Source organism: Crocuta crocuta, unplaced genomic scaffold, assembly GCF_008692635.1.
Source record: "Crocuta crocuta isolate KB4526 unplaced genomic scaffold, BGI_CrCroc_1.0 scaffold586, whole genome shotgun sequence".
Taxonomy (NCBI): Eukaryota; Metazoa; Chordata; class Mammalia; order Carnivora; family Hyaenidae; genus Crocuta; species Crocuta crocuta.
The window spans coordinates 146,945-170,396 of NW_027532407.1; the positions used below are offsets into that span (position 1 = coordinate 146,945).

The 23,452-nt window shown below is 39.3% G+C and overlaps 1 protein-coding gene across 1 annotated transcript in view; it reads left to right on the plus strand.

The window, feature by feature from the left end:
• The first annotated feature begins 450 nt into the window (after window positions 1–450).
• The window catches only part of DNAJC15 (DnaJ heat shock protein family (Hsp40) member C15), a 67,584-nt gene continuing 44,582 nt past the window's right edge, over window positions 451–23,452 (plus strand). Inside the window, exon 1 of the mRNA XM_077778788.1 lies at window positions 451–598. Coding sequence (XP_077634914.1) covers window positions 494–598 — 105 coding nt within the window. The 5' untranslated portion in view covers window positions 451–493. The remainder of the gene's footprint in view (window positions 599–23,452) is intronic.

Below are 23,452 nucleotides of genomic sequence, written 5' to 3' on the forward strand. Positions count from 1 at the left end.
GAGAATTGCGGCATTAAACAGAAGTACGGATCAGTAGTTGAGGGTGGGAAGAAAGGTCTGGTGTGGGTCAGGGACCTTCAGGCACTGCAGCTGGAGCCTCTGGGTCTCCCCTGAATCGCCATTTGACGAGACCAACATCAGACCATAGGGCTTAAATCCTGGCCCTTGGTCGGGAGGAGGGCTGGGGAAGGGCCAGGCTCCACCACACAATGCCCAGGAGGCCCAATGCTGCCTTTGGGCCTCCGAATCTGAACCCAACAAAAAACCCCACACGTCCCAGGGGTCTCAGCTCAGTCTCTGACCCTTGGTTTCGCTGGGACAAAATGGTCTGGGCCTGGGTGACAACGTGATCTTCTGGGGCCCCGCCCCGCATTGGGGCAACAGGGGGCGGTGCCAGCTCAACGGGCGAGCGAACCGCCCTAACTAGTTTGTCCCTGCGGCCCTCTCGTAGGCGACGCCCCCGCGCACGGAGCCCTCCCGGCGTCTCATTGCCATGGCTGCCCGTGGCGGCGTCGCTCCGGCGGGCGAGGGTCTGCGTTACGCTGAGTACTCGCCGCCCGCGACCAAAAGGGCAGACGCGGACATAGACCACGGACTGGTGAGTCCCGCCGGCTGTTCTCGCCCCTCTCGGGGACTGCCTGCCGGCACCCTCCGGATCCCTGGAGGCCGTGCGTCGCTCCTCACCCTTCTCACTCGTCCAGCCGTGGTTGTCCCGGCTTTCCCATCTTTGTCCCATCCCCTCCTTCGTGCGCCGAGTTGTGCTCCGTGCCGGCATTGACGACTAGGCGTGTGTAGTTTCTGTTCCCTCAAGGAGCTTACGGTCTCTAGTCAGGGGGATGGGCCGGAAGACAGGCAGTTGCAGGTCCCGTGTGATAAGCAGGGTAGGATGGGTTCACCTATCGCGCAGGCGGAGACCCCATCCAGTCTTGCCGTGAGTAGGGGGTGAGGTCAGCAGGGGAGGCTTCTTGGAAGAAAGGTGATTAAAAACTAGGATCTGGAGAAAGAGTGGCAGTTAACCCAACGAAAGGAAGAGGAAAAAGTGTTTCAGGCACCAGTAGTAGTGTCTACAAAGTCGTAAGCCAGAGAAACGGGGAAATTGCAGGTGGTTTATTCAGGCTGAAACGCAGGAGCTGGGAAAAGTAAGTGTCCAATAGAAGCATAATGCAAGCCACATATATATCTTTATGTTTTCTGTAGCCATAGTCAAAATGTGAAAATCAGGTGAATTTAATTTAATTATTTTTTAATGTTTATTTTTGAGAGAGAGAGAGAGCGCGCGCGTGCGCGCGCGAGCGAGCGGGGGAGGGGCAGAGAGGGAGACACAGAACCCGAAGCCGGCTCAAGGCTCTGAGTTATCAGCACAGAGCCCCATGCTGGAGTTGAGGGGGCTTGAACTCACAAACCAGATAAGGACCTGAGCTCAAGTCAGATGTTTAACCGATTGAGCTACCCAGGTGCCCCCAGGTGAATTTAATTTTAACAGTGTATTTTATTTAAACCCTTGTATTCACAGTAGTATTTTGACATGTAATCAATATAAAACTATTGAGGTATTTTACATCCTTTTTTTTTTTTTTAATTGTACCAAGTCGTTGAAAGCCAGTGTGTATTTTACACTAACAGCACATCTCACAGTGAGAGTAGCCACATTTCAGGTGCTCAGTCACATGTAGCTAGTGGCTACATTAATCCATGCAGTTGCCAGGTAGAAATGGGGGCTAGAACATGCGAAGTATCTGGTAAAGCACTTGAATGAATTGGGATATCCTGAGGACGCTGGTACCATTTTGATGAGTTTTAAGCAGAGAAGTGTCAGACTGGGCTCTTGTTAACTTCTCTGAGGCTTTGTGTAAGAAGGGTGGAGGCAGTCTAGAAACATGGCCGTTTTCTTTCTTTTTCACATGGCATTCCATGCTGTGCAAGCCTGCAGTGATACAGACCTTGCCTTTAGGTGCACAGCACCTACTGTCCCATACCGTTTGTTGACTACTGGAGTATGACATTTTTGATGTTGCCCTGTCATTTTCTGGTAGTTTTCTAAGTTTCCTAAGAGCAGGAGCTGGGGATTTACTTCTAGTAAGCACTCACTTTGTGGTCACTCAGTTATCCTTACTTGATTAACTGATACATTTCTGGAGCAGTCAGCTGGGCCTGCCTGGGAAGACATTTCTTGAAAACTGCTAGGTGCCAGTTATTATTCTAAGACCTTGGGATAGGTAAGTAAACAAAACAGGTGGAACATTTGAAGTAGTAAGCTCTGAGCTCTTACTTGTGTGATTCATCCCATACCACAGCCCTGTGAGGAAGATCCTTTTTATTTCTCATTTAAGGATCATTCTCTTAATAAGCTACAGACCTAGGATTCCCTCTACCCTTTCCACTGTGACTTGCTGACTTCTAGAAATAAGGCTTTTTGAGTGTAATGTCCAGTCTGTGATGTAGACCGAAAAAGTTATTAGGGTAGGTAGAGGATCTCTTTATGGGGAGTTGTAACAATCTCAGTACTGGACTGATTGCGAGGCAGTTGGGAGCTCTGTGGTATTTTGAAGATAGAAGTAATATTGGTGATTTTTCACATCTGTAGGTATGTGTGGAATTTAAGATATCAGTTAGGAGATGTCATCAGTAGTCCAGGCACATGAAGGCTGAAGTGTAGGCCAGTGATTCTAAAGTGATTCCTGTCCAACCTAGCACTCCCTTTTTTATAATAAATATTTTGTAAAGTATCCTGTAATATCCTAAAATGATATTCATAGGCAATGAAATATACTCATAAAAATAACTTTTAAAAATTAATGCAGTGCGGGGCGCCTGGGTGGCTTAGTTGGTTAAGCATCTGACTTTTGTTTTCAGTTCAGGTCGTGATTGCATGGGTCTTGAGATCAAGCCCCATCTGGGGCTCTGCACTGACATTGCAGAGCCTGCTTGGGATTCTCTCTTCTCTCTCTCCCTCCCTCCTTCCCTCCCTCTTTCCCCCCTCCCTCCCTCTCCCTCTCTCAAAATAAATAAACTTAAAAAAAAAAAATCAATGCAATGCTTTAATTGAAACATAAAGGTGACATATTTTATTAGAAAGCAACATGTTTGCTATTTAGGTATGTAAATACTCAGGCATGATTGTATTAGAAGATATAATGAAGTAATCAGTTGCTGGCATATTGCCCCAATGCAAAGAATCACTATGAGTGTGACAACTATAAATGCAGACCGATTTCATATGTATTAACTGGCATTTCAGATACCATAAGGGCCATTGTCATCGACAAAGTGATTTTTCCCAAATTGTTTACAGTTTTAGGTAAAAGTTTGAACACAACAAAGTGGAATCTTCCCTCGATTTACATAAATAATAGTTGCACAAAATTCAGCTTTCTTTAAAACAGTGCAAAAATGATACATTTTATATATACTATATTATAAAGTTTTAGAGGAAGGTGATCATAAATAAGCTTTTCACCTACTTAAGGTTCAGCAGTGTTTTAAAATCCTGAGAGATGCAGATAGTTCTGTTACACAGGGTTGTCTAATACATTTCAGGACTTCTAGGATGAATAGTCCCCATCCACCAAATACCCTCTGTCCTATCCAAATAGGACAACTAAAAGATCCTCACAGGGGCGCCTGGGTGGCTTAGTCGGTTAAGCGTCCGACTTTCGCTTAGGTCATGATCTCGCGGTTCGTGGGTTCGAGCCCTGCGTCGGGCTCTGTGCTGACTGCCAGCTCAGAGCCTGGAGCCTGTTTCGGTCTGTGACTCCCTCTCTCTGACCCTCCCCTGCTCACGCTGTCTCTCTCTCTCTCCTAGAAATAAATAAAACATTAAAAAAATTATTAAAAAAAAAAAAAAGATCCTCACAGATTTCCAAAATATCCCTATAGGCCTGTTCTGCCTCTGTTGGAATCATTGGTCCAGGTAATGACCATTGATGTGTTAGAAGATAAGAGAACGGATCATGATAATTTGGGGAGAGCTTGAAAGTACTGAAAGTGATGGGAAGCTGACAAAGAGTAAGTGTTGGGAAAAAATAAACAACCCAGGAGAGGGGCATATGGGACATCTTACTGAAAATAGTAGAAAATAAAATATCAAGGAATGGAAGAAGAAATTTTTTTACTTTGTTTTTTAAAAAGATGCAGTTTATTTTAAAGTTGTTGAAATACACTATATGCAAGTGTAGATGTGAAATAAGTCTTTGTGAGGTAGACTTCCCATTAGGGACTAGGAATTAATGCGCAATAACCAGTTTAGGAGATTAAAAAGGTAAAAATGTAAGCAAAAATACCTATGTAGTACCTTGAATAAAATAGTAGCTTACAATGAATTGTTTAATAGAGGTCATGGTCAGATTTTGCTTTGTAGCAAAACTGGTTCTCATAGAAAAGTCGAGAAGAAAGTTTAATGTTAGGAAGAGATTATTACCAATTTTTAAAGCATTTTGAAAAAAACCCAGTTCGTGTGAAATGGTAGCCTTCAGTTTTCAGTATTTTCCCAAAAAGTGTAACTTCTTTTGTTAGGAGGATGGTGTAACATATAATTAGCCACATATACATTTTAGTATATGCCAACTTGAAAACTAAAACCTATCAAACATGTAAATCATTAAATACTTATTACCAAAACAAATCACTTCTTCTATTTTTCTATCGCAATTTGATTCAAAATGTTTACCTTGAAGCTTTCCTTTGAAGAAGTCACATGAATTACGTATTGTATATCCATATTTTAAATTTTATATGCTTCTTTCCTCGGTGTATCATAAGTGGAGGTTAACTTTATATCATAAGGCTAAAAATCTAAGCTCCATGGCAGGGACTTTGCTTGCTGTCTGTTTTCCCAGTGTTTATAATGGTGCCTGATAGTGATAAGCTTTCCTGATAAAGAAATTGCTGAATGAATAAATGTTATTCTGGAATGGGAAGGAATGAGAACTATTCTCTCAGTGAATGGAGTTAATAAGAATTTTCAGTTGCCTAACCACTGAGTCCTACAAACAAAAATACAAAATTCAGCTGCCTAAAATGTAGCTTATTATGTTCTCTCCTCCATACAAGCTGATTCTCTTCTTTCCCCTAACGTGAATAATGTCATTATCAACTCTGATTTTTTTCTTTACCTCCAGCCTTCTTCTGTCAGTCCATTATCCTGATCTCTGATTTCTTTCTCTGACTTTGCCACTGCTATTCTGTCAGTCCTTATCATCTCTCCCCTGGCCTACTGTAATAGCCTTTAAAAAACAGGTCTCTTTGCTTCTGGTACTTTATCCTTTTTAAACTTCACACCACCATCAGTTATTTTTTATAACCTTTTTATAGGTTTACCATGGTCCATACTTTCCTCAGGGTGGTATATAGGACTTTTCCATGAACTTACCTCCAAACAACTTCCCCCAACCCCATTTTCCATCCCCTACACTGCACTGTACCCTGTGCTGTGACTTTACTTCTTGTAGTTTTCTCCTCTGTCTGAAATTCTTTGCCTGGCAAACTCCTATTCATTTTGTAAAGCTCAGGTTACTGATGTGAAGCCTTGCCTGACTCAAGTTCCCCTTCCCTAGTTATGTTTTCTCTTGTGTACTTCCTCAGAAAGTTGTGCAGTTTTTTATTAAAATATTTCTTATATCAAAATTATTCATCTCTGGGGCACCAGGGTGGTTCAGTCAGTGAAGCATCTGACTCTTGATTCCAGCTCAGGTCATGGTCTCACAGTTCGAGTTTGAGTCCTGTGTCAGACTCTATGCTGACAGTGCAGAGCCTGCCTGGGATTCTCTCTCTCCCTCTCTTTCTGTGCCCCTTCCTTGTGCACATACACTCTCTCTCTCTCAAAATAAATAAACTTTAAAAAGTTATTCATCATTGTATAAGCATCTAGGCTGTGAAGTCTTCTGGGCAAAAACTTTTATATGCTTCTGTGATTGGCACCATAATTGACACAGGGTAGTTAGTCACTTACTTGTTTATTAAATTAACAGCTATTAACTTTATTACTATTGAGTGACTTAAACAGGAATGTTTGAATCTGACATTGATGAGTGTGTGTTTTCTATAGGATTTCTCTTTTAAGTTAGCCTCTAAGGGAGAACAGGAGTCTTTGTCTTCCTTAGCACCAGGCCCGGCGCATGCTGAGTGCATGTTTGTGTGTATATGTGGTAAATGCTAAATAAATATTTGTGTATGAGTCAGTAGTCGCCATCTTCCCTTTTTCCATCACAGCTATCTTTCTGAGGCAGAATAACTTTTTTCCTTCTTAATTTCCTACTGGTACCACTATTGTCTATCTTGAACTTAAGTGTTACAGTCTCCATAGAAGTTTTAGCATTTTATAACACTTTCAGGCAATTTGTATTTATTGAGAAGGTTGTTTACTGCTTATGCTCTTCTGGAAGAATAAAATGCCTTAGGGAATTAGTAAACAAATTTGATGCTCTTTTTCCCTTCCCCCAGTGGTAGCAGCTATGATGGAGTGAGCTGTTTTCCCAGTTTTCAGAAATTCTTGGATTCATAGTAGTGGAACATTTAGTTAGTTTGTTTGTTTGTTTCCTGGTGGAGATTTGAAACTAGGTGACAGTAACAGACACCAGACTTAGTCCGCTTGTTTATTTGCTCTATTTAAATAGTGCTTCTCCTTTTTGAAATATGCCTTTTAAACTAAAATTAGATATTCTTTATAGGCAGGGAGCAAGTTTTAAGGATCCTCATTCTCTCAATTCTCAACATAGTAACAGTAACCTGGTTACTGCTCCATAAATTTTTATTGAATGTTTAAATTAGCAATGGAATGAAGCAACTGGACAGGAAAAAAATAGAGAATGAGAGAAATGTTTTATAGAATTATGAACTGATAGCCCTAAGGAACAAAAAAGAATAAGATAAATGAGACTATCTCTCTTGTTTTACTCTTTAGTGGTAAAGAAAGGGCTAAAATATAAGTGTGTGTTTGTATAGTCAGACCGCACATAGTACCCTGACTTCTGGTGTGCTTTCCCTGGTTTTGGTAATTTTATTGCTTATTACCTCCAATAACACAGTCTCCAACTCTGTTTTTAAAGTTTATCAATTCATTCAGTTTAATTAAAAAATTTTTTTTGAACACAAAATATAGGGAAGCTATATATTAGATGTCTGTGGGGAGGATATGGATAAACCAGGATTGCCACTCTCAAGGACAGATGTCAGCAAATTTATTTTGTAGAGGGCTAAATAGTATTTTAGGCTTTGCAGGCCATATTGTCTCTGCTACACTACTGAATCCTGCCATTGTAAAGCAAAAGGCAGCTATTGATAATGCATAAATGTGGCTGTGTTCCAATAAAACTTTATTTACAAAAACAGTTGAAGGGCCAGATTTGGCCTGTGGGCTATAGTTTGCCTGCCACTGCTCTAGAAGGTAAATTCGATCACTTAATTCAAGACCCATTCTTTTTATTTTTTAAATTTTTTTAATGTTTTATTTATTTCTGAGAGAGAGAGAGAGAGAGCGCACGAGCGTGTGAGCAGGGGAAGGCCAGAGAGAGAGGAGACACAGAATCTGAAGCAGATTCCAGGCTCTGAACTAGCTGTCAGCACAGAGCCTGATGTGGGGCTCGAACCCACGAACTCTGAGATCATGACCTGAGCCGAAGTCAGTCACTTAACTGACCGAGCCACCCAGGTGCCCCTCAAGACTGATTCTATTAAGTTCTGTTATTTATTTGTTCATTTATTGAACACTTATTGAGTCCTACTTTAAACCTCCTAGAAGAAAAAACATGGGCAGTGATTTCCTTAATATTGGCTTTAGGATCATGTTTTAGATATGTCTCTTCAGGCAAGAGACGCAACAGCAAAACTGCCTGAATGTGAGATACGGGGTTCCATTTTATTAGGTAAAGTACTGAGGCTCAGTGCTGCAGTTAAGTACAAAGATGAATCAAACATGGGTTTTGTCCTCAAAGACCTTGAAAAATATTTCATTTTTCTTTTTTTTTGCATGTATTTATTTTATTTTATTTTATTTTTTTTACAAATAGTTTATTGTCAAATTAGTTTCCAAAATATTTCATTTTTCAAGAGAAGCTAGAAAGAGAAAAAACAACTGTAGCTTATATCAAGGGAAAAAAAGAAGGGAAAGTATGTTGGGATAAGATTGTGGATATGCCTGAATGGCAGGTTAAGGAATGAACACCGTATCTGTAGGCTGTTGAAGCTTTGTAGGAGCTGTGTGATCAGCAGTAGGCTTCAGGAAGATGGAGCCTAGAGCAGTGTTTAAGAAGGGTAGAGGACAGAGAAGCAGAAGGCAAGACCAGTTAAGCTTGTATTACAGTGGGCAGCCCTCTGGAGTCTAGAGGCCGTAACGGCAACTGTAATAGTGGTGGTAGCTAAATGTTTTGTGCCAGGCGTTAGGCTGATTCTTTAAATGCATGAACTCATTTAGTCCATGTAATAACCCTGTGAAACGTAGATACTATTATAATCCCCTACTTACGGATGAACAAATCGAGGCTTAAAGCAGTGAAATAATTTGCCCAAGGTCACACAGTTGATGTGCGGATGAGTCTCGAAGGTCTTCTGCTTTCTTTACTCTGCTTTTACTCAAATTATTTTCTATCTTCGTTCCCCTTCAACCTATCTGTGTCCTCAGGGTCTGACCAGGAAAACAGATACATTTAAATTATGTAAAACAAAGGAAATGGAGTGCAGAGAGTTGGTTTTACAGGTGGTGGAGTTGTTGAGAAGAAGGGATCATGAGGCAGTCCAGAGGTTGAGAACAGTAAAAAGCCACTAGCACTCTCAGGCTGCAGGGTCAAAAGGAAGAGGTGGTGTTTTCATAAGCGCTCTGCCTAGCCTGACCTCGGGGGGTCCGTGGGGAGCTGGGGGTGGGGAGGAAGCCACAGAGACACTGCCCGCGCTAGAGCTGCCACAAGGCAGAGACGAAAGCGAGAAGTACTCTGGCCTTTCCTTTTTCCCTCCCTCCTGGGTTCCATTCGTCAGACTCAGTCAGACTCACCTGGAGCCAGGTGACACTGGGGCCCGCAGGTCTCCGCTCTCTTCCCAAAACAACAGAGTAGGGAGAAGCCCAGGAATGAATCCGTGAATACAGGTCTGGGACCAACACACTACACTCACTTCATCTATCTTCAGCTGTAAGGTGATTTGAATTTCACAGATGTGAGAAATTTGAAAGCACAGTCTCCTCCAAGCAGTGTTACAAAGCACTATTTTATAAATTTTTTAAAATGTTTTATTTATTTCTGAGAGAGAGAGACAGTGTGAACAGGGGAGGGTCAGAGAGAGAGGGAGACACAGAATCTGAAACAGCCTACAGGCTCTGAGCTAGCTGTCAGCACAGAGCCCGACACGACAAGGGGCTTGAACCCACGAACTGTGAGATCATGACCTGAGCCGAAGTTGGATGCTTAACCGACTGAGCCACCCAGATGACCCAAACACTATTTTATAAATGGTGTGTATTCCCTTAGCCCACAGGAGTCTTTAACTCACAGTGTAAGGCAGAGTATTATTTTAGGAACTCCATTTTCATTGTCTTACGTGCTCCGAATGTCATTTAAATGCTGTTAAGGATTAAATAAACATTATTAGCTCTCATGAAAATCTAATCACCATATATTACATTTTTTTTCCTTTTAAAATTAGATTTTTTTCAACTACAGTTTTAGATGATAGAAAAGCGAGAAGCTAGCACACAGAATCCCCAGGTACCCACACTCGATTTCCCCTTTTAACACCTTGTGTTATATGGTACATTTGTTATAATTAACAGACCATTGTTGCTTCATACATTATTAACCAAAGTCCATACGTTATTCAGAATCTCTTTGTTTTTATGTACAGTCCTTCTAATGTTCTAGGATCTCCTCCAGGGGACCACAGTACATTTAGTTTTCATGTCTCTTTTGTCTCCTCTTGGTCATAACAGTTTCTCAGACTTGCCTTGTTTTTGATGACCCTGATGGATTTGAGGAATACTAATCAGATATTTTGTAGAGTGCCCCTCCACTGGGATTTGTCCGTATGGAAGGCACATACCATAAACATGATTTCTCACTATTTAGGTTCTCCTTGATCTAATCTGATGAAGTAGTATTTGTCTGGTTTCTCCACTGTAAAGTTAACTGGTTTTCCCCCCTTTCCCTTACCCCACTGTACTTTTTGAAAGGAAGTCACTATGTATGGGCTACATTTCAGGAGTAGGGAGTTATGCTTCCATGCTTGAGGGTGGAGTTCTTTATAAAATTATTTGGAATTTTGCTGCACAGGAAGCTTGTCTCTCTCCCCCATTTATTCATTTACTCAGTCATGTATTTATATTGGTCTGGATTCATGGATATTTATACTTTGGGTTATAACAGTATTATTTATTTTGTTTAAATTAGCTACCTTTGGCCTTGATATCTCTTTCAGTTGGCTCCCATATACCTTTGATATACCCCATTACTGTGGGGGTTTTTTTTGAGCACTTCCTTACTTTTGGCACTATAAGGCGTTCTAGGCTTATCTTGTGTATTTCTTGCTCCTGTCCTAGAATCAGCCATTTCTCTAAGAAGCCTTGTGTGTATAACATTTTATCTCATGGGAAACTTCATTCTGGGTCACAACTCTGGATCCTAATAGTTTCATTTTTATCCTCTTACCCAACTTGTCCCCATTTTCCTTATCTTCCCCTTGTGTAGCTGATGAAGTATGATAGTAAAAGATATCCTTGTCTTGGAGTAAGTGGCTGCACTTTCAGTCCAGTAGAGAATGTGGCATTTCTCCTACAGCTTCAGCAATGAATGCTCTTTTCTGTTTTGTTGGTTGGGCTTTATTTTTGTTTTTCAGTATCTGCTAACAGAGAGTGCCAGGGGATTATGAAATCAAAGAGAGAGAGAGGTTCATCAGTTTTTCTGTATTTATCATTGTATTGCAGGTTTGTTATAGAGTCTAACCGGGTGAGTGACCAGAAGTGCTTACCTCCAGGTATATGGTAAAATATCACATATTCCTCTAAGTGATATATTATGGTCTTCCAGAGAATAATTTCCACTTCCTTTTGGCATACCTGGAATTTCACAACAACTATCCTCTCCATCACAACTGGAAAATTAGTTTTGGGGGTGCCTGGGTGGCTCATTCAGTTAAAGCATCCAACTTCTTCTGCTCAGGTCATGCTCTTGTGGTTTGTGAGTTTGAGCCCCACATCCGGCTTCTGCTGTCAGCACACAGCCCATTTTGGATCCTCTGTCCTCCTCTCTCTGCCCCTTCCCCATCATGCTCTCTCTCTCCCTCAAAAGTAAGCATTAAAAAAAGTAGTTTTGTATAGCAGGAGATAAGAACTAAGCCAGCTATGAAATCAGTTACAGATGGTACTACAAACAGCAGTTTTTCCCTCAAAATACTGCCTACCTGCAATGATGTTATAGTTTTATTCACCAAGAACTTTATTACTTTATAGTACTTAAATACATTTCTAAATGTATGGTTTTTTATAAAGTTAGTAGATTTTTAAAGAGTAGATTTTATTGTATTTTTGTTTTTAGAGAGAGAGAAAGAACATGAGCGGGGAGAGGGACAGAGGGATAGAATGAGAGAGATCATGCAAGTAGGGGAGGGGGCAGATGGAGAGAGGGAATCTTCAGCAGGCTCCACACTCAGCATGGAGCCTGATGCAGGGCTTGATGCCACAACCCTGTGATCACAACCTGAGCCGAAATTAAGAGTCAGACACTTAACTGACTGAGCTACCCAGATGTCCCTTTTCCAATGTGTGGCTTGAACTCATGACCCTGAGATCAAGACCTGAGCTGAGATCAAGTATCGGATGCTTAACTGACTGAGCCACTGAGACGCCTCTGAAGAATTTTAAATAGAAGTTTTAAAAAGTGCCATGATTTTGTTACCCAATTTGTATATTACTTTAACTGATTCAGGGTAATCTGTTTCAGCCTTTCCTTCCATTCTAGAAAACTTGTACTATTCTACTATGTAAACTATATGGAATATCATGTAGTTTAGAACTGTTGACTCATTCATTCTCATTTCAAAGTGTCAACACATCAATTTCTTTTTTTAACTTTTTACTTATTTTAGAGAGAGAGAGAGAGAGAGAGAGAGAGAAAGAGAAAGAGCCTGAGCAGGGTAGGGGCAGAGAGGGAGACACAGAATCCAAAGCAGACTCCAGGCTCTGAGCTGTCATCATAGCTCACAGAGCTCGAACTCACAAACCGTGAGATCATGACCTGAGCTGAAGTCAGATGCTTAACTGACTGAGCCACCTAAGTGTCCCTAACACATCTATTTCTGATACTCAAGTTGTCTATATTGGTATCATAGGGTTTTTTTGACTCAGATTTTGTAGAGGACACTTTAGGTCCTTGTACTGTAAGTTCACTGTAAGGGGGCATCTGGGTGGTTCAGTTGGCTAAGCGTCTGAGTTCTGCTCAGGTCATGATCTCACATTTCATGAGTTTGAGCCCTGCATCTGGCTCTGCGCTGACTGCTCAGAGCCTGGAGCCTGCTTTGGATTCTGTGTCTCCCTCTCTCTTTGCCCAACCCCCACTCACACTCTTTGTCTCTCTGTCTCTCTCTCTCAAAAATAAATAAACCTTAAAAATAAATAAATAAATAAAGATTTTTTTTTTTTTAAATTAACTTTTGGCCAGTACAGTTTTTTTCCAAATACGTTTGCCCTAAAATCTGCCTCTTAATCTTTTCAAATGTAAGTTCTTTTTTAAAGTGAAAAATTTCATACCTGTTCTCTGCTTCCATAATATTAGTAATATTTTCTATTTTTATTCATTGAGTGTATGAACAAAAGATAAAACTGTATGATATGAATGAACATCTGTGCTTGCAAATGGTTAAGGAGGAAGTAAACTAACGGTTAATGTCTGCTAAGTACCAAACACTGTGATTATATTTTCCCATTTCTCATCATAACCCTGTGAAGTTAGATGCTACTTTTCCCCATTTTACATGTAAGAAAACTGAGGACCAAAGAGTTCTCAAGGTCATATAGCTGGTAAGTAGCAGGACCAGGATATGAAACCAATTTTGACTTTGAAAGTCCTTGACTTTTTCACTAGATGGTATTGCTGCTTCATCATTTAGATATCGGAAATAGTTGAAATCCAACTCAAAGAAATGATTTATAGTCCAGATATTTGTGGTAATTTTCAGAGGCTTCAGATACTTCAGGATAGTTTAAAAATTCTTAAACCTTGAAGCAGAGTTAATTTTATTTCACCTTAACTCAGAAAGGAAGAAAAGAGTACTGTGTTAGGAAATTTAAGCTGTAAGTATTAACACTCTAAGAAATTGTTGCCTAAAGTAAAATAGGTTCTTATAAGGGAGTAAAAGTAGCTTTCAGAACATGGCATGATTCGCCAAGCAAGAAGAATAAGCAAAGCTACAGAGTGTTGTAGGTAAGGTGTACATCAGATATAATCTAAGAGAGAGTAGGGAGTGCTTGCCAGGGCCTCTAAAGTCAGCATAGTAAAAGCTTGGAGGAGTACATGATAGAGAAGAGGCTAGCTAGAATGCAGCAAGGTCATTTTTATGATCAGAGTGCAAAATTAAGTGCAAGGATAAAAAGGGAGATGCCAAAGACCAGTGCATTGGTTTCTATTGAAGAGTGCCAGGAAGAATTTGTTTTTAAAGTTTATTTGAAAGTAGATAGGTCAGTGCATATTTCAGATATGCCCTAATTTATTTAATTATCCCCCTGTTGGGTATTCTAATTGTTTCCAACTTTTTATATTTCTATATTGTGAATAGTGCAGTTATAAAATTCTCCTGTGTAAGTTTTTATGCAACTCTCTGATTATTTTCTTAGTATAATTTTTTAAAATTGTAGTTACTGAGCTTAGTGTCTTGAATATATTTAAGGCTGTTGATTCCTATACTGAAATTAACTTGAAGACAGATTGTCCCAATTTGAATTCCCAGCATCATGAGATTGTTCATTGAATTACTCCCTCAACAACTTGTAAGACTTTGAGTTGTTGGCTAAAAGGTAGGCTTCTCTTGAGTACGGGCCTTTATACTGAAAGCATGACAGAGTGCCACATGTTCCCATCGAGAAGAAAAGTTGAAGGAAATATGAGTAATTACACTTATTTGCTTATTGAAGTGGTCACTTTTATCCACCTCCATACTTAAAAACTGAATGGTTTTATATTAAATGTGAGAAAATTGAAAATATGACTTACTAGGGGTGTGTGAGGGAAGATAGCATTTTGTGAAAGAGTAAGGAATTATGAGGAGTGAGGGCATCAAGGACCGGTGCCAGAATCTAGTTTGGCATTAGATAATTAAATGGCATTATGTTCTCTAGATCATTACAAAACTATCTAATAAATAAGTTAAGGCAGTATATGGTTTTTGTAAATAGGCGTTGAAGTCAGATGGTGATGGTTCATTGAAAATGAGCTTGCACTGGAAAGATTGACAAATTTTTATAATCTATTAAACGAGCATGACAATAATTTTAAATTGTTGCTTGAAGACATAGGGTCTGGTCTGGAATTAGAATACCTGTATTTTAGGATAGCAAGTGCAGACACTAGTAACCACTGCTAAACCTTGGACAAGGTATGTCACTATTTAGGACATCAGTGTCTTCCCCTACAGAATGTGGGTTTTTCTATGCTAGACATTTTCTATAATTTCTTTCAGCTCTATTATTGTGACATTGACTTACTGTATTACAGTCAGAAATGATAACAAAACATGGACACCCTATGAAAGCATGGAAAATAAAACAAAACAAAAGTGTATCTTTTTGGGGCGCCTGGGTGGCTTAGTCGGTTGAGCGTCCGACTTTCGCTTAGGTCATGATCTCGCGGTTCGTGGGTTCAAGCCCCGTGTCGGGCTCTGTGCTGACAGCTAGCTCAGAGCCTGGAGCCTGTTTCAGAGTCTGTGTCTCCCTCTCTCTCTGACCCTCCCCTGCTCATGCTATCTCTCTCAAAAATAAATAAAACATTTAAAAAAAATAAAAAATGTATCTTTTTGTATAAAATCTAGAATAATTTGTGTGTTTCTGCTTGTACCTTTTAAAACAGTCAAATGGAAATGGAAATTCGTCGGGCTCTGTGCTGACAGCTCAGAGCCGGAAGCCTGCTTCAGTTTCTGTGTCTCCCCCTCTTTCTGCCCCTCTCACTCTCAAAAATAAATAATAAACATGAAAAAATTTTTAAAAAAAGAAATGGAAACTTTCCACACTTGATCTTAGCCAAAAGTCCAAGAAGCGATGAAATGGAAACTTTCCAGAAAGAGATAACAAGTGTATTGAGGGGAGAAGTATGTATTGAGTGTGGAGGTGGAGGGAAGGGAAAACTCATTTGAAGAAAGGAGAAAATTGTTTAGAACTGTAATTCAGGGATACTTTAAAACTCTTAATTCAGGACATCACTGGACATAGAAATAATTTAATAAAGATGCAATAATAAAATGACTAAAGGATATCCGTTAGGTAAAAAGTCCCTTTCCTTCAAATTTTAGAAAACAGAACTAAGGATACTCCTTAAACTTAAAAAGAGATCAGTTTAGGGGCAGCGAATTAATTAGCAATGATGAACATGTTAAAGAAACTAAGTCTTAGACCTAAAAGAACCTTGAAGTGCCCTAAAGACCCAGCTTTTGAGAACAGGTATATCTGAAGCTTCAGACCAAAGAACACATCTCAGAAGTTATATTTATATATTTGACATGTTTAACATTGAGAATTACAAAGCAGGAATACAGAGCCTACGATAGTTCTTACTTCTAATAGATATTTTCTAAATGCTGTAGTTGTTTTTTGGTATCATTCTGAGTTAGTTTTCTGATAAGAATTTGCTTCAAAAATCTTTTCTGTTTTAGTCTGTCTGCTTAATCCTGAGATAATTCCATGTTGTTAAATAGATGGAAGGTTGACTTTATGCTTTACCAGTTGTCTGGTCTAATCTGTTTAAAATATTCCTTAGGTAACTAGTTTAATCTGTATTTAACATTTTATAAGTATTTAATGTATTCTGTAGATGATCCCTGCCCTCTAACAAACATACACATTCACTTGGGATGCCTGAAGGTCACAGTGAATTAAGGGCAGAACCCTAATCAGAAGTTAGGTTTCCAGCTTCTAACCTTTATTTTGTCCCTATACCTCCCCCTTTTCCTCCTTGGCCTAACCTTGACTGTGTCCTTCAGCTTTATCTGGACTCTTCTCAGAAGCCGTCTGTTGCCAAGAAGCAGAGTACTCTGTCAACTGGCCATCTGTCTGATATACATATACATCCATCCTGTCAATTAACTACTGACTTATTTAGCCCATACTATGGGAATATGAAGATGAATAAAGCCTAGTTTTTGCTCTCTAGAGGCTCACGATTTAGTAAGGGAGACAAGTTATGACGTTGTAGCCTGGGAAAACAATGGAGAACTAAACTGGGGGGTAGAGAGGTGGTATTGATGTTGGAATAGGGGAGAGTCCAATGACATTGCTTTCTTTCCTCTTTGGGAGTTTACTGGATCTTGCTGCCTGTCTAGAGTAGTTCCATTTTCTTCTTTCCTGTTTAGTAGCTGAAAAGCCATATTCCCAGCACTCTTCTCATCAGGCATAGGGATTGATTATATCCCCTTTTCCTGAAGGGTGGTGACATAGAAGGGCAGGGACTAATGGAATCGGTGCGGGTAGTGAGGATATGACTCAGGTACCTCTGCTCCCTTCCTCACAGCCAGCAGCTTCAGAGGAGGGAGAATTTATTTTTGAGAAAAAGTGCCATGGTCCAGATGTAGGGTTGGGACCAGCTCCTAGGGAAAATGTGTAAGAGTAGGTACAGGTTTCTTATTGGCAGCTTCTGTCAAATATCTGCAAAAGCCCTCTTTCACCCTCTCAGTTTCACTGCTCCCTACTACATTGGCTAAAATGAAATAAAGATATTAAAGTGAAGTCTCCCCCTTCTCAAGTTAAACCTAGTGTTTAAAGCGAAAGTTTTTACAAAATTTCCAATTCCAATTACTATATTATTAGAACTTCATACACTTTAAAATAGAGTTTTTAGTTAGTGCATCCTTGTTCCAAAATTGACTGATGAACTGTGTTAACACTAGCAAAGTATGTGTACTAGATGATTTTTAGCACCCTGGTTATCTCAGTATAATTGTATAGTGCAGTGGATCCTAACTTCGATGTTCCGACACATTAATACAGGAACAGGAGAAACAGATGGGGTTTACAACCATGTGCCTTTGCAAGTAGCCTAGAGCATTGTTTTATCTGTGGTCCCTAATCTGATTTAAAACCTAAGCCTAAGAATGGAAGTGTCCTATGCGTCATCAACTTTTGAGAACCCTTGACAGCTAGTATTAACATACCTTTATTATCCAAGAAATACCAAGAAGTATTTCTAGCTAAAAAATCTAGTATGTTTTAAAAGGAATTAAATACATTTATGGATAAATAAAACAATTAAAACAGACTAGTAAAATTTGAAGAGAGTGATTTGTTTTAAGATTGTGAATCGGTTTGTAACCTTTGTGAGGTCATCTTAACTGATTTCTTTCTCTACCCCTAGTGCAGTGCCTGGTCTGTAGTAGGCACCCAGATTAAATGTTTAAAGGTTGAACTAATTAGTGACTAATACGTGAATCAAGGGGATATGCCTAAAGGCTCTATTTTCTGGTCCTGAAACAGAAATCTGTATCAGTCAGGATTTTCCAGAAGACAGAACCGAGTAGTATGTGTTATTTATCTGTTTGTTTATTTTGCTGATTCGGCTTACATAATTAGGTAGACTGGCAAGTCTAAAATTTGTAGGGCAGGCCTGCTGGAAACTTGCAGACAGCAGCTTATTCTTGAGGCACAACTTCTACTTCTTCAGGGAAACTTCAGTTTTGTTCTTAGTGCTTTTCAGCTGATTATATGAGGCCCACCCTACATTATCAAAGATAAACTCCTATAAGACAATTGATGATAGACACGAGTCACATGTATGAAATGCCTCGACACGGTGGTGTTTAATTGCCTGGCGTAGCCAAATGGACATATGAGAGGAACCATCACAGTGTCTTTAGGTTTAAGGACTTAAAACCAAATGAACAGCCCGGTTTGGGAAACCTGTGATGAGCCCAGGAGCTCTTTGTGCCCTTGGAGGCATCCAGGGCTAGCTTGATACTGGGGCCGGACTTGGACCAGCCATGTTTAACGTGAACAAAGAAAGCTGCTTATTTTATTAGGAGAAAGTGGAGATAAGGTTTATATCAGTGGATCACCAAAGAAATGCAAAATAGTACTTCAAGATTATTCTTAAGAAATCACTATTTACAGCAAGGACTTAAGTGTGGGGAATTTTTGTTAATTATATTAGAAAGTGGAGAAATACTCAATTGGGCCATGCCTAAGAGTTTTGTTTCTTAATTATGTTTGGCTTTTGGTTTTGTTTTATTGTTTTGCCCTTTTATTTACTGTCTAATCTTGTATAAATTAATGCTTGCTTGCAACAGTAAAAATAAGTCAAGTGACTTTTAAAAAAAATTTTTAAATGTTTTTGTTTTACTTTTGAGGGAGAGAGAGGGAAGGAAGGAGAGAGGGGCAGAGAGAAAGGGAGACACAGACAGGCTTCAGGCTCTGAGCTGTCAGTATAGAGCCCCACGCAGGCTTGGACTCGTGACCTTAAGATCATGACCTGAGCTGAAGTCGGATGCTTGACTGACTGAGCCACCCACCTGCCCCCAAGTGACTTTAAAGTGGAGGAAATATAGATATAGTCCGTTTGCCTTTTCTTTTTATGTAATTTAAGGTTTTTCAGGGAAATTGGTATTTCTTTTAACTGTTTATTCGAATAATTTTTGAGAGAAAGAGAGAGACAGAATGTGAGCAGGGGAGGAGTAGAGATAGAGGGAGACACAAAATCCAAAGCAGGCTCCAGGCTCAGAGCCATCAGGACAGAGCCTGACGTGGGGCTTGAACTCAATAACTGTGAGATCATGACCTGAGTCAAGTCCGAGGCTTAAGTGACTGAGCCACCCAGGTGCTCCCAGGGAAATTGGTAATTTTGAGAGAGGTTCAAGTATATTTGTTTTTGGCAATGGATGGTAAAGGTCAGGTAGATTAATGTGGCTAGTCCAATTTAGATATGAAAATCTATGAAATTCTGCCAGCTTGAAGATTTTAGGGAAGGATAATTGTAAAAATTATCTTCCTAATGTCATTTTATCATGTCTGAGATTTTTTCTTGAATGTCAGTTCTCTTTCTCTCTTTCTTTTGATATGAATGTGCAATATCTTTTTCCCCCAAATTCTACTGATTTGCCAGCAGTCTTTCTTGTTTCCTCTGTTTTTTCTTTTCCACTTATGTTGTTTAAATTCAGAGAGCTTTCTTTGTAGAAATTGAACCAAATAATAAGGCAGCATAAAACTCTGAGTTCAGCAGAAAGTGAATTGCTTGTGATTAACCCTTGAGAATTGAGTCACTGCAAGATAACAAAGAAAGAGTGTTTTTTGATACAACCTGCTCATTCTTCTTTTCCATTTGCAGATGAGACCTTTTTTCTCCCTGGGTGTGGTGAATCACATACTGCTTTGGTTGGGCTTCATGTATCCTGCTCCTCATGGCATGGTTTTAGAAAAACAAGTACCAAACGAGAGCTCACAGCCTTCCTTTCCTCTGACTGCGGTCCTGTCACAGACTTTACTCTCCGCAAAAAGGCAACTCATTTTCCAGTTGCTTAAGGCAAATAACCTTGACATCCCTGCTTACCCCCCAGCTTTATTGAGATATAATTGATAAATAAACATTGTATATATGTAAGGTATACATGAGATTTGATACACATTGTGAAATAATTACCACAAATTAACACATACATCGCCTCACATTGTGTGTGTGTGTGTGTGTGTTTGTGGTGAGATTACTTAAAGACCTACTCTTAGCAAAGTCAAGTGTAAAACTTACTCATTTTATAACTGAAAATTTGACCAACATCACCCCCATTTTTCCGACCCCTAACCCCTGGCAACCACTGTTCTATTCTCTGCTTCTGTGAGATCATACAGTATTTGTCTTTCTGTGTCTGGCTTATTTTACTTTGCCTAATGACCTCTAACATTGCAAATGTTAGAATTTCCTTCCTTTTTATGGGTGAATAATATCCCATGTATATATACATATTTTCTTTATCCACTCATCTGTCAGTGGCTGTTTCTTTCTTTCGTACTTCATTCACATCCAGTCTGTCAACAACTCTTAATGCCTTTATCTTCAAAGTATATCTAGAATCTGAGCACTTTCCCCCATCGCCATCACTAATCACTTTGGTCCAAGCTACCATTACCTCTTAGATTATTTTAATAGACTCCTAACGCACCTCCCTGGCTCTGGCTTTGACATGTTTCTTCTTAACATGACAACTAGAGGTCATTTTACAATTCTAACTAAGATAATGTTAGGCATCTTCTCAAAACAATCATGTCTCGTATCACTGAGAGAAAAGTTAAACTTTTTCTGTTGATCCCTAAGGCCTGACATGAGGTGTAGCCCATGTTACCTTCCGACCTCATTCCCTTATTCCTTCCCCATCCCCCTCACACTCTGCTCTGTGCACACTGGCCTTCTGGGTCTCCCTCAGGCACACCAGGTAGGCCCCTGCTTTGGGGCTTTCAGACATATTCCACCTGCCCAGTGATCTTCCCTTAGATATTAGCGTGGCTTCTTCAGTTTCTTCAGTTTTATTTTTGTTTTTTCTAAAAGTCACCTTTTCAGTGAATTGTTCTGGTAATTCTATCTAAATTTGCTGCTGTCAATATATAAATACACACCCTCTTCTTTACCTGCTTAATATTCTCCATGGCATATAACACTTTCTATTGTAAATTTTCCTGATTTATATTATTTAATGTCTGTTTCTTGTGCTAAAATGTAGCTTCAGAAGGATAAGGATTTTGTCTGATAAATCATCAGGACTTAGAATTGTGACTGGCATATAATATTGTAGGCACTCACTGAGTATTTATTGAAATCAGTCAACCAGTCAAAGATGAGAGATAGCCTCCAAATAGCTACTTGAAAAATACCTAACTCTTTTGTTGGGAGTTTCTTTATTTTTCTTTGTATAACAACTCAATCATTTCTTCATGTTTTCTTCCTACATGGATCTGTGGATTATCTTCGTTTTTATAATGAAATTTACGTGACATACGACTCTCTACTTCATTTTCTTGGTCATATATGAGACTTTTGGATATGTAGTTACCTGGTCCAGGATGTTTAGAGACGTGATTATGTGTCATTTTCTTAATTAAATTTGACTATCTTTGTCCATTGTATTTTCCTTTTTCAAATATAATTCTATTCATTAGCAGACACCAATGCAGTATACAAATCATACAAACTCCAAAAGGCATCTGGATAGTGAGGAACCTTCATAAGGTCATTTTCATCTCATTATACAAATTTTTAAGACTTAAATACCATTGACCAATATCACATACGTGTGTTATGTGTATACATACAGTCTTTTCCATGGTAACCATAATGAAATTGTTAAAAGCTGAATTTCCAAATTTGGTGCAAGTAGAATGTTTTCTATTTTCCTTATATGTAGACCACTGTTCCCAAACACCAGTCTGGACCAGTTGTAAAGAATTAGCTGGTAGAATTTTTAACTGATTTATAACTGATTTTGTTCTTAGGTGAATATTTTCCCCCCAAGTTTCAATTAAATTCCAGTTAGTTAACATATAGTGTAATATTAGTTTCAGGTGTAGATTTTAGTGATTTATCACTTAACGTACAACACCTGGTGCTCATCAAAAGTGCCGTCCTTAATCCCCACACCTATTTAACCCATCCCCTTGCCTATCTCCCCTCCAGTAACCCTCAGTTTGTTCTGTGTAGTTAAGAGTCTGTTTTTTGGTTTTCTTTTCTCTTTCCCCCCCATATTAATTTTTTAAAGTTTGTTTGTTTGTTTATTTATTTACTTATTTTGAGAAAGAGCCCAAGCACATAAGCCGGGGAGGGGTAGAGCCAGAGAGGGAGACACAGGATCCGAAGCAGGCTCAGCACAGAGCTATCAACAAAGAGCCCGACTCGGGGCTCGGACTCACAAACCAGATCATGACCTGAGCTGAAGTCAAGGCTTAACTGACTGAGCCACCCAGGTGCCCCTGTCCATTTCATTTGTTTTGTTTCTTAAATTCCACCTCAGTGAAATCATATGGTATTTGTCTTTCTTGTATGTGCACATTTTTATAGGAAGATCAGCTTCTTTATGTGCTTGCCTAATTTTGTACAGAAAAGAAAATTGTATCTAAGAATTTATTTAGGTCTTCTGCAGGCCTAGAATATGCTAGCTGCTTTTCAAACCCATATACATCCAAATCTTCAAAAAAAAAAGTTTCAATACTAAAACTTGTGCAAGGCAGCTTTGTGGATATTTTCAAAAACAACAACAAAAACCCTTGTGTGGCATCCACATTTCCCTTCTTCTCTCTCCTGTGTCTGTGTGACACCTGTGACAGTTGTAGCTAAGTCAGAGTATAGGTATATAACATCGTTCTTTTTACTTTTTTTTTTTAAGTTTATTTATTTTGAGAGAGAGAGAGAGAGAGAGCACAAGCTTAAAAGGGGCAGAGACAGAGAATCCCAAGCAGGCTCCACGCTCCGTGCGTGGATTCAAATTAATGAATCGTGAGATCATGGCCTGAGCGAAAATCCAGTCAGATGCTCAACCGACTGAGCCACTCAGGTGCCCATACACATCTTTCTTTTTAAAGAAAATTGCCTAATTGCTCCTATTTTCAGCACATATTGTAATTTTCTGAAGCCAAAGAAATAACATTTCTCCAGTTTCTGTGAAATCACAGATGTACCATGTCTAGTCGCATGAGGCCTTTAACCTGGTTATTGCCTAGTTGTTAGAAAAGGACTGTCCTTGTGGTAGTAACAGTATGCCTCATTCACTGTTTTGCTTTGAAATTGTCTTTTCAGTGTCATTTTTGTCTTTCTGTTACTGGCAAATTAGTTTTAAAGAATCATTGTTTAAAAAACATTCAAAATAAAAATTGGAGTATATTATGTGCTTGACACTGGATCAGATATGATGTTGCTTATATAAAAGAAAGAAATTAGATCCTGTTAGCCAGAGGATATAATACTGAAATTTAAGTAAACGTGAAATAGCATAGCAATAGAGCATATGTGAAATTTTTTTTGAATAGTGGTAAATTAGAGAAACGTTGATGGAATTCTCTGATATTTACACAGTTATGCCAAATGAACCATAGGCTATTTAAATAAAGCCCCAGTATGTTTTAGATGTTATTTTACTTTTAAAAATTAAAGTCAAATAATGGTATTGTCAAGAGTTCTGTGTGAACTACTTGCTGAGATTTCAGATTTGCTCTCTTGTACTTCCTGTTTTCTTTTTCTTTCTTTTAATTTTTTTTTATTTTTTGAGAGAGAGAGAGAGAGAGACTGTGAGCGGGGGGGGGGGGGGGGGGGGG